The sequence below is a fragment of the Malurus melanocephalus genome, unplaced genomic scaffold, assembly GCF_030028575.1.
Source record: "Malurus melanocephalus ecotype Western Australia unplaced genomic scaffold, MMel_1.1 scaffold_277, whole genome shotgun sequence".
Taxonomy (NCBI): Eukaryota; Metazoa; Chordata; class Aves; order Passeriformes; family Maluridae; genus Malurus; species Malurus melanocephalus.
This window is the reverse complement of record NW_026623509.1, coordinates 843,124-854,585: the sequence shown is the minus strand read 5'-3', so window position 1 is coordinate 854,585 and position 11,462 is coordinate 843,124. Positions and strand designations below refer to the sequence as shown.

Here is an 11,462-nt window from a genome sequence, read left to right as displayed (position 1 = left end):
AGTTTTCAAGAACAAATTGAATTTTGTGTTTCTTCTTCCTAATTGTTTTCTGATAGCTTAAGGAAAGGGATATACAACACTTCAATAGAATTCCATGTTATATGAGAGGAGGAAGAATCTATCTGTGCTTTTATAGGCACAGGTTTGCTTTTTAATTTTTTTTTTTCTTCTTAACAGAGCTGAAGTTTGAGGATAGACAGCTTCTCACTGAGGAGCCAAGCTTTTCCCACCTCTTAGGTTTGGGGAAAAAGAAAGTGATAAAAAAAAATATGGCTCTGAACACTTGCTCTGGCAGCTAAAGCTCCGGTACTTCATGGAGTTCAGGGTAGGCAAATTCCTGCTGTGCAAGGATCCCTTCTAACATCTGTGTGCCGTTCTGCATAGGTGAATAGGACCCACGTGGAGCTTTTTGCAGGATCCCTGCTGTGTTTTCAGCAGACCTTGGAGACCACTTTGAATTGATAGTATCAGGTGTTTTGTCCCTTTGTGRTTTGACTGCTGTGCTGATTGTTTACAGCCATGTGGGAGATCCTTTTAACTGGAATAGGAGCTGRTTTTTCCTCGGCTCACTTCCTGCGTGGAAGCACTATGATGGAGCACTTCATTTAATTATCCTGCTGCAAAGAGATGTCAAGCTTTGACACAGTATTGTTCCTGGGACAACTTGCTTGAAAAATCTTGGAAGCATTGTTTGAAAGTAGTGAGCACATGTTCCCCAAAGTGGTATCCCCTCTTCTGAAAATATGTGATCYCAGTAAGAAAAATATTTCTTTTTAAAACCAGAAAGAGGTGTGGGGTGGGAAATATCAAAGTATGAAAAGCCCTTAGTTTGTCATCCTCAGCTGACAAAGCCATGCATGGTGATTTGCAGGGCCCTAGTGTTTGGTATGGATGGTCYAGCATCCATACCTGTGTGAACCTTGTGCCATTAATAACGAAGATTTGTGGTGTTGTCACTTTCAGGACATAAGCCAAGCCCTTTTTGTGTGTTTTCCTATTTGATAATTGAGCCCATTTAGTTCCTTCGTGAAAAGAATTTTTCTGACCGGGAAATGACTAGAGATGAAGGGGATCTGTTGTGACCAGAGTCCCCTGTGCTCCACGAGTATGTAGTTGCTCTTGTGGCAGAGGTTTCTCCTGTGAGAAGGAGTTCAGGTAGCCTAATGAAAAACCCTAAAACAGAAAAAGCTGAGTCCAGGAAGARCCCCTATTTTTGCCAGACTAACCCACTACCTGTCTGCTTAATGTGTATGTGCATGTACATAYRTACTCTAAACTTCTAAAGGATTRGAAGATATAGGTAATTGTGTCTATAAAATATAGTTCCCTGTATAGCTATACATATTTCTATAATTTTTCTTGATTTTTTTTTCTCCATCTAATCAGTTAACATGCCATAATTTTGCAACTAGTCAYGTGCTCTGTTGCAGCTGTAACTCTTGTATTTCCTGTCTTATTTTTACCTTACTCTTTATATAAGTTGTTTGGTTTGGGGTTTTTTTTTTTATATTTGGCACACACAGTTTTAGTGTCTCATCAACAGAGTTCCCTCTGAGAGTCGGATTTGTGTTTAAATGCCTTGAGATGCAAATTTGACTCRTACAATCAAATCCCTCTGACTTAAGGATCATTGACCTTACTCCAGTGTGAACATCAATGTATCATTCATCTGAGGGAGGCAGAAAGGTTCCTCTCTCCTGGAGAGGCTTGCTTGTTCACTGCTGCAGTTTTGCTCATGATGACTTAGGGTCACTTGTGGAAGGAGGATATTACTTTGGTCCTGAGTAGACTGCCAGTATTTTCTTTCTAACATAATATTTGGTTGAATGCTCATGAAAAAATGGGTGCATATATTTTGTGCCTGGTGGCCTCTGAAGGCAAAGTGTATTAAGAGAATTCATCATYTTTATAGGAGTGTAAAAAATACTGTATTTGAATCTCCCTGCAGAAAGTATATAAATATATACAAATGTAAGCCTTTAATACAGAGGAATCCTTGGAGGTGCAGGCATCTGTCCTTGCTGATCTCACTGCAGCAGTGTCTGAAATGAGTTATTGTGGGGCTGGAATGARCCATTTGGAACCATTTTCTGTTGTGAGGGGATAACAAGGAATTGTGTTGCCCCGAGGAAATCAGTGCAAAGTGTGATTTGGGTTCCCCTGTGCAGGCAGCCAGACAMGTGTGTGTGTTGTAGGGCAAGAAGTGAGAGGCAGATATGTGTGATATCAATGGCCCTGTGAAGATACCATCTAATATTTTTATTTGAGTGTATGGTTGGAGTTTGCTGTAGGGATGCTCTGATGGAAGAACTGTGAAAAATTCCCCATTGTCAAATTTCCAGAATTTACTTGTGAGTTCCCAGTAGCCTTTAATCATGGAAGTCAAATTTATATGACATAACTCCCTCTGCACTCACTGGTTTACTTTTATTTAAAAATGGATAGCGTGCTTTCTGTAATTTAATAGAAACTGCATTTTTTTTATTAGAGACTTTACTAATTAGACTTTCTCCAGTATTTTCTGAAGTATTCTCATTTGCTCTAATATAGTATGTACATGTCATTATCTCTTTGATTGTAGTTCACTTTGTTCTCTATGTCTGTATTTTTTAGGACCCTTGAAACCAGAAATTACCATAACTTACATTGCCGTTTCAGCTATATTCTTTAACAGTGGACTCTCCTTAAAAACTGAGGTACTGTAACTTCTCATTGCTTTATTCTTGCTATGCTTTAAAAAGGTTTTTGATCGCTGATCAGATGTGAATATAGTTGGAATGTTGGTGGTGGTGCTGGGAGGATGGCTAACAAGAGAAGATAAATGTTAGACATTTATGGAATAACCCTCCTTGATTTCAGGAGGTGCCTCACAAAGGAATGGAGATGATGAGAAGGAGTGTGTAAATAAATGTCACCTATGCACAGAGAATGGGTTGCTTGTCTTTGCACAGCTTTAACTAAATGGAATTGGTGAGCACAATTTGAGGACTGGATCTGCACCATGATTGCTTCCCAAACCCAAATCAGGGTGAAATGCAGCTGTTCACCACTGGATTGATGGAAACAAAGACCTGGTGGCTTTAAGTTACCATGGTGGGTAGGGACAGGACAGCATCTATGATGAGCACAAAAGAGTTCCTATGCAGATACAGCTCCCAATATACATAGGCAGGGTCTTGGCAACCTTTTCCTGTAGGGTTTCATTTTGGACAGGTGGATTTGAGGTGCCTACACTCTGCTGCATATCACAGGCACTGAGATTTGTTTAAAATGTTGTGTCACGCATTATTTATTCAAAGAGGAACAAYCTGGGATTCAGAAGAGATGAAGGGGAGAACTTAGTGCTGTGTAAAGGAGGCATGRAGAAAGGAAATGATGGCTATGTGCCAAGAAAAGAAGGAGCAGCCAGAGTTGAAATGAAACACTGCTTGTCTCTGCTAGYCTGGTTTTCTGATTCCTTTATGCTGTTGGCTAACAGGGCATGCTATTCATAAGTTTCATGATACTAATGCCTGAAAGAATCATCACAATTTTGTGCAATTATCTCCTGGTGAACTGGGATTTGAGTGAACAGTGTGTATTCAACAAAAGAAAAGGTTTCTTCACCAGTACCATGGGTATAGTGGTAAGGTTTGAAGTGGAGGTGGTGTTTGAGTTGATGGTTGCCCTCTCCCTTGCTGTCTCCTGTCAGTTCTGGCACTAGGACTTCTAGTTTTGCCAGGACACAGTGTAGGTGAAGTGGATATCTTTAGTCAATTCTGTAGCAGCTATTTAGAGCCTTGTGGTCTTATGGGATGCAGGAAGAATCATATTATCTATGTGCCTGGGATGGTAATTAATCCTCATGGAAATAGGGTGTGAAGTGGCACTCTCTTCCACAGAAAAGAGAACCAAAACACAAACCTGAGTAGTATTAATAGAGTGGAGTTTTCTTMTTTCAGTCTTAGGAATCTTTACATGCAGAAGAAAGAAAAGTAAAATTTCTCCTTTCACTAGTTTGTATCCTTGAATCTTTGTATTTGTAAAGCAGCTGTGAGAGAAATCAGTAGAATTTTCAAAGATTTGATTAGATTCTTAATGCTACTATACATCTAACTTTTTCCAGTCAAGATAATGTGACTGACAGTTTTCTGGGTAGTGTGTCATGTCTTACTTTGAACTTGCATACGTTTTTTTCATCTATGGTACTAAAAGCAATGTATTGATGTACATGAAGCTTTTACCAGAGCTGATGTTTGTGTCCAGGTAGCTGATCACATTGTTCTGGGAGCAGCAGTTAGGGCTGGTGCTGTTATCCAGTTTTATGCTTCATGAAGAGGCTAGGCCTTTCCTGAATTTCTGTCAAGGGGGTAGAAGATAAAGARGAAGGAAATAATTTCTCACATTGTACCTTGTGCTATTACTTTCTAAAGTGTATATTAAGAACAATCCTTATATGTGTTAGGGGCCAGGTTGCAAACAATTTTATTAAAATRCTTTGAGGCATGTTTTAGCTGTTTAAGGTAAAACCTAAAGCTAGTATTATTAGTCTAATGTTATCTTTTATTGGATTGCAAAGTAAATAGTTTCTGCTTTTGGCTTTATTTGTTCTTGACCTGTGTATCAGCTGTTCTACCTTATATAATGTGTTAGATGGAAACTAGTGTTTAGTATGCTTTATGAAAAGGATGAAAACTTATGTAAATGTTAATAGAGGCCTTCTGATAAATCTGACAAAATTAGAAATAACTGAAGCTGTTTTAAGGTTGCACTTCTGGTTTAATCTGCTGTGAAAGTTTGACCTGAAAAAATTTTGCTAACGTGTTCAGAAAGCATTTTACAAAATAATTGGCAAYGTTCAAGGAGAGCCTGTCTATGCATGGCCTTGTTACTGGAGGTGATCAAGGTTCTCTTACATTTGTAGAAATACTCTGTGTCTAGGAATGACAAGAACATTTGATTCCACCTTAATATAATGCTATTTCAGTTTTCAGTGACTGGATAGCTTGCTCTTTTAAAGCAAATACCTCCCGTAGGGCCCCAGAAATTAAATCACATACTTGAGTTATCCATTTCAACGAGGAATTTGGCAAGCCACTGAAAACACTGTTTGCTCTGTGTGGGTATTTGCTCAGAAGAGTCCAGCTATGACTATCACAGACATGGCTAGTTGCCAGCAAGGACCCACACCAACCAGGGAGAGGCTGGGGTGAGCTCCCTAAGGATCTGAAATACTGGGAAAGACAAGGTAACCTGTTCTATCTGGTGTGCAGAAACAGKATCACAACCAGCAGCTTCCAGTAACTTTTTTGAAGTGGTGTATGTGTTTTAGGACAAGCCCTGGTAGATTGTTTAAGAGGCTGAAGGCTGTTTGCCTCAGCATTGGTTCTGTGATCATACAGTCTAAGGTATAGTATAATAATTACTCTAAATGACTGTAACCATTCTCAAAGGTAATCACTAGAGACATTTTCAAGACTGGTGATTTAGATCTGCAAAAACCTGTTCCATTAATCCAGCATTCCTCCATGTAGTAGGTTGTCTGTATTGTATCTCTTTCCTTGCTCCCTGGAAGTTATAATGAGGCTTTCTTTTTGTCTTGGGTTTTGGTTTTGGAAGTGTCTCAGACTCTTCTTAAAACCATCTGGTTTTGAGGCATTTTCCAATTGTAAAAATACAAAATTAAAAGGGCACTTCTGCATGTGTGATATATATATATACATATATATATGTGTTTTAATGCATCTGGAGTGTCAGGTAGCTGAAGGATGATGTAAAATTAGATTTTGAATGAAAGTGCCATCAGTTCTTTTGCATTTTTTACTTGAAAAGAGTTACTGTGAGAGAAGGAAAGAGGAATTTTTATTCTCAGTCTGTGAGATTTGAAATGAGTTGAAATGTGCAAGGCTCTTTCCTTGTACTCAAAAACCTGTGTAGAAGGTCCTTCAAGTGTCTGAAAAGGCAGAAACAGACACAGAGCTAACTGAAGAGCTTTTTTTTTCTATAAGGGTACTTGATCACCTCTCTGGAGTGCTCTTRCACTATTTAAAATTAAATTTTCCTTGTTTTCTGAGTCTCCAGTGGTGTTTTACACTTTATTTCTCTGAAATTTATGGCTTMACTGTTTTTAGCTTGTTAAAGTCTTGATATTCTTTTTTTGCTATTCTTCATCAGCCAATTTATTTTCCTATGAATTTTTCCTATGAATTTCCTATCTGTTGATACCATAAATAATCAAAGTCTGTTACAGATTACTTTGCTTTTTATGTTTGTTATTTTTTTCTTAAAAAAAACCCCAACATGACAAATGAATGCTTGGAAATATTAACTTTTTTTTCCAATATAAATGAGAATCACAGTTTGTGGCTCTCTTCAGACACAGAAGTCTGAAACTGTGTGTGCACTACACATTTTCATGTGTCTTGATATCAAGAGTCAGTAAACAGCCATCAGTGCAGTTAACACAGGTTTTGAAGCAGTGACAAAGTGCTAAGGTTGCCTGCTGAAAAGCTGCTGTTCTGAGAGCTACACTTTTATTGAAGTGGTGGACAATTCTTTTGGAAAARTGCCCAGGAGCAGACAGAGCTTTTATGTTGTCTGGATGTACTTCATTATTAAAGAGGAGATCAGATGATCCCTAAAGGTGCCTTTYTGACATGCACTCCTTTTGTATTATAAAGATGATCCTAGTTTTAAAAGCACTAACTTGATCTTGGTTCAGCTGTTATGACTGCAACTTCCTCTCTTCTTTTTCTTTTACAGGAGCTGACAAGTGCTTTGATGCATGTGAAACTACACCTTTTTGTCCAGATTTTTACACTTGTGTTCTTCCCAACAGCAATATGGGTCTTTCTTCAGCTATTATCAATCACACCTATAAATGAATGGCTTTTAAAAGGGTATGTTTAAGCATAATGGAGTKAAATATGTTTGTTGCTGTCATCTTAAAGGGCTGCTTATCCTGCAACTGGTGTTATGCTACATTGTRATCAGATTTTGCTGGTTGTTTTTTGTGCTTCAGCACTTTGCTGTTGAAAACAAAGTACATACACAAGATTATCCTTTCAGGAACCTGGTCTCATTTTGAAGTCTGGACAGTTAGTCCCATATGTAGGGAGCTTGCAACAGGTTGGCTTTCCCTTTCACAATACACAGCTGAAATGATCTGTTGGGTCTCAAGGAAGATGGGGAGCAAAGGAACGCTGAAGGAAAAAACATAAGTCAGTGAATAGTGTGTGCCACGTACTGGTCTTCTGTTTTTAAGTAGTCTGTATCGAGCATTTCCTGCATGGGTTCAGTATCTGCTTCCAGCTAAATTTTGGGGGATAAAAGAGTAAAGTTTTTGTAGGACAAGAACTTAGTGATGAGCAGAAACTAAGTTACCATGAAAWCAGTGTGTTTTAAATCTTGTGTGCACACTGGCAATGTGCAAAGCTGCACTGATGGTGTACTAGTGATAGATGTTATGTAAAATTTAAAAAAARAATCAAAAGTTTTTATTTTTGGAGTGGAAGATCAATACTTAGTGCCATGCAGGTATACTGGGATGTTTGAATGCAAAAATCAATTACTTCAGAAAGCTGCTGAAAGACTCTCCATCGTTTCTTACCGCTTGGTGAAACATTGCTTGGGGAGTTCCTTGTCTTAAAAGTTTAATGAAAAAGCTGCTCATGTTTATGTTTTTACAAGACCTATACCTAAAAAAGCATTTTGTTTTGTGTGTAAGAGGCTTCAGCAGGTGTTCCACCGAGTGTGAAGTGGTGCAAATGATAGTGAAAAGGTGAAATTGAGGTAACATCAATTAAAWGTTAACGCTATTTTAGTTAAGTGTCAATAAATCAAGAAAATAACAAGATCACTATACAATGTTCATTTGCATGTAGTTATATGTAGTAAAGGATATTGTTTAAAGTAAAAAGAATTGTGATTTTTTTTCTCAGCTAACAACAGAAATGTGATTTTCCACAGTAGCCAAAATTCCTTCCTAATCTGTGGGAGTTTCAGTTTCTGAAGTGCAAAGTGAAAGAGATTTTTGTGGGGTTTYTGGTTCTGTTAAGCACTTGTTATTCCTTCTTTCCCATGACTCTTATGCCACTTTGGTTCTTAGTATTTAAGGGACATGATCTGTTACATGCACGAGTATTATTGTGTGTGTGTGCATGCACACCTGTGAAACTGTGTATAAAGCTGCAGATGTATGTGTTTTTATAAAGAAAAGAAACACTTGTGTGTTTATCTCTATAAATGTGGAGYCTAAACCAGCCTCATTTGTCATGAGAGTGTGTCTCTGTGTTACTAGTGAGCTGCTATAGTTCTGTGTGCTTCAAGCTGCCTTTCAAGCACTTGTTCCTTGAGTTCTAGTTCTGATTTGGCTGTGCTTTATCTTTTAGTGCAGTAACTGTGTTGTATTACACATCAGTGAAAGAATGGTAAGATTGAGGAGCTTAATTAAGGTAGTTTGATTGTTTGTTTTTTAAGAGTGTTTTCTTGATAAATGTTGCTGTTCAGGACATGCTCAGAGCAGCAGCCACTGCAATGGGAGCTGTACCTTCAGTGTGGTGCAGGTGCAGAAGATACTGAGTTCTGTCCTAATTCTAGAATAGCACATGTCAAAGCAGATCCCTGTATGTCTCTGAGGAGCTGATGTGAGGAACTCTGCTGTGGCAGCTCTGGGTAAACAAAAGTTCATCCTAATGCCCCACAGCTGTAGTTTTTATTCCTTCATCAACAGTAAAGTACCTAACTAAAACAGTGAAGGAGCAAGACAACGTTTTGGCGAAGTTGCTTCTTTATCACACATTTAGCTCAGTATGCAGTGGAGGCTGCTTGATAGCCCTCAAGAAGGCCTGGAAAAACAGGCATAGGCTCCCAAGGGCATCCAGCTCCCTGTGGCAGGGTGGCTTTCCCTGAGCACTGCAGTTCTCCACTGGTCTTACACAAGGTTATGTTTGAAGGGCACAGCCCACAGGACCTTTTCCATCTTGCATCAGAATGCATGGTAGATTCTCCCATCATCTCTAATGGTCTGTTTTGCTGTAAGTGTTATTTGAGAGCCAGATTCAGTTGGCATCAATTTTTCACCCGTGTTTCTACAGCTCAGTGGKGAGTTTTTTTCACCCCCATATATGTCTGGGATGATATTAGGAGGTTTGTTGCTTCGCAATTATTTTGAAATTTATAAAATAGGGGAGAAACTGACATCATCCCAAGCATCTTRTAAGTTAATTTTTCTGTTAGTTGACTAGGTTTTGCATTGACAACATCTCTTGGAAAAGGAGCATGAAGCAGGTTATTAAAGTACGCCCAGATTCACCTCTTCTGCCACTTTTAGCATAAAACATTTACAGCATTAAGGTGTGAGATGCAAAGATTGTTTATAAGGTATGATTTTGGAGGTTTCACATCTAAAACACATGACTTCAGACCCTACTACAGATTGTCTGTAGTGTTATGAGCAAGTGTTTGGACACCTGATATTAGTATTGACAGCATGGCCTGATCCAGTGGAATATTTGAGTTGGCTGATTGTTGTCTCTAGTAGTCTGTTGGCCATGAGAAGAATCTGTTTGTATATTGGTAGAATTGTGTAGTTGATATAAACAAAAAAAAATGTACAGGTACATGTTTCAATTCACTCAAAAGTRTTTCCATTTAGTGTGTACCAGGTTTTTTTAGATTAATATTTCTTGATAGGGATTTTTGGTTTAAATTCCAAATGTGTTATTTTCAATTTGAGAGGGTTAACAGAGATCGTATGACTAAATCTTTCCCTTATAGTGTGGAAAATCCCTGCCAGCTGAGATGARTGCCCTTTACACATTTTGTACCTCTCTGAATAACTCTGAACTTAATYCACTCCTTATTAGAGCAGGCAAGAAGTTCAAGGTGCTGGCTGCCACATAGAAGAGAGAGCAGTATCGCAGTGTAGGGGATGGATGTCAGAATCGCTATTGTGTTTGTTTGTCTGCTGTTTATTTTCATATATTTCCAAACCTTCCTGCACCATTTCTTTTCCCTGTATTTCTTTTCTTTTTAATAGAAKCTTTATCTGCTATGTGCTTACAGCTCTGCTGCCATAGCTTGTTTCACTGTARGCTGCAGGTTCTCAGTATTTCTGAGGTGGTGCTTGGCACCTTGTGGTTGGATTTATATAATGCTCACATTGGTTGCCTCTTTCCTTTCCCACAGTGTAGCTGACAAAATGAATATCGTCATTGTCACTTACTTGTTTCTTCTCTTTTAAATTTTTGTATATTTGCAGCATATCAGTTTCACTTTAGTACTCCCTATTGCCTGGATTTAATACTTCTGTTTGCTGCAGCTTTTTGACACTGCCTTTCTCATGGGTTCAGCTGACAGGGTTACAAATGCAAAGTAGTTCACCACCAGTAAYTGATTGTTCTGTACTAGAATCTCGAGCTCCAATACTTGAAATCATATGTAGATTCCACACTTCTGGGGATATTGCAGACTCTTCCATTCATTACTGCTCTTTCCAAGTCAACAGTTTTTCTTCAGAATCCCTATTTTACTTAGCCCCAAATTTAATTGTAGTCTACTGTGGTGTGGTTTTGTGGACTGTCTTTGAAAACAAAGGAAAGCTCAACACYTTTTTCTTACTTTGCAACAGGGCAGTGTACACATCAATAACTTTGCTGCGCAAACATTGCCAGAAATAATAATGATAAAGTGTAAGAGAAAGCTGTTGATAATTTAATGGCAGTCAGCTGATTTTATCAAGGCAGATGCAGTACTACAGAGGAGGAAGTGGAGTCACAGAGGTGTAGAGTGTTGTGCTTTTTAAATGGTGACATGACTCTTCAATGTGGWGATAAGAGATGGCATAGAACTGCTGCCAGCAGGAGTGCCCATCCCAGTGCAGGGCTGTAGCTGGTTACAAACTGATTGCATCACATAGCTGATAAGACTTTCTGCTCAGCTGTTTGGTATTTTAACATTGTAGGTAGTTTAGTGTTAGCCTCCTGTAAGGAATGTAACATTCTTTTTGTTGTTTTCAGCTTGCAGACCGTGGGCTGCATGCCCCCTCCCGTCTCTTCTGCTGTAATTTTAACCAAAGCTGTTGGTGGAAATGAGGTGAGTTTTCATTTTGTCTTTTTTAAACAGGCATTCAAACAAGCATTCATTTATGATGAATTCAAGTGGCAAAGCACAGACAGAAATATGATGGTATTGTGGTTTATAAAAAATTGTGAAATTAAGGCTTGGGCATTGTGTTGGTGTCAAACAAGGAAAATAGTGATTTATTATCTGATGACATTGGTCGGACTGAAAGAAACTCGGTTTTCTGAGGTGATAGAAAGGTTTCTGGTAGAAATTAGTGTTGGGAGATTTCTGCTGGTTGCTGCGCTGTAGTTTCTAACCCTGTAATGCTCCTATGCTGTGTTGTAGTTATTGCATAGACTAATAGATTTGCAGTGAAGTTCTGCCCTTGCAGGGATTGTTTGAATGTGTTCAGTATTAAG

The 11,462-nt window shown here is 38.6% G+C and overlaps 1 protein-coding gene across 2 annotated transcripts in view; it reads left to right on the top strand.

Moving 5' to 3' along the window:
• The first annotated feature begins 214 nt into the window (after positions 1-214).
• SLC10A7 (solute carrier family 10 member 7) overlaps positions 215-11,462 on the top strand; it is a 134,915-nt gene continuing 123,667 nt past the window's right edge. For both annotated transcript variants that reach the window (XM_057376317.1, XM_057376316.1), the window contains exons 1-4: positions 215-325; positions 2,614-2,696; positions 6,742-6,878; positions 10,998-11,073. In XM_057376317.1, the coding sequence (XP_057232300.1) occupies positions 6,760-6,878; positions 10,998-11,073 (195 nt within the window). In that variant the 5' untranslated portion in view covers positions 215-325; positions 2,614-2,696; positions 6,742-6,759. The remainder of the gene's footprint in view (positions 326-2,613; positions 2,697-6,741; positions 6,879-10,997; positions 11,074-11,462) is intronic.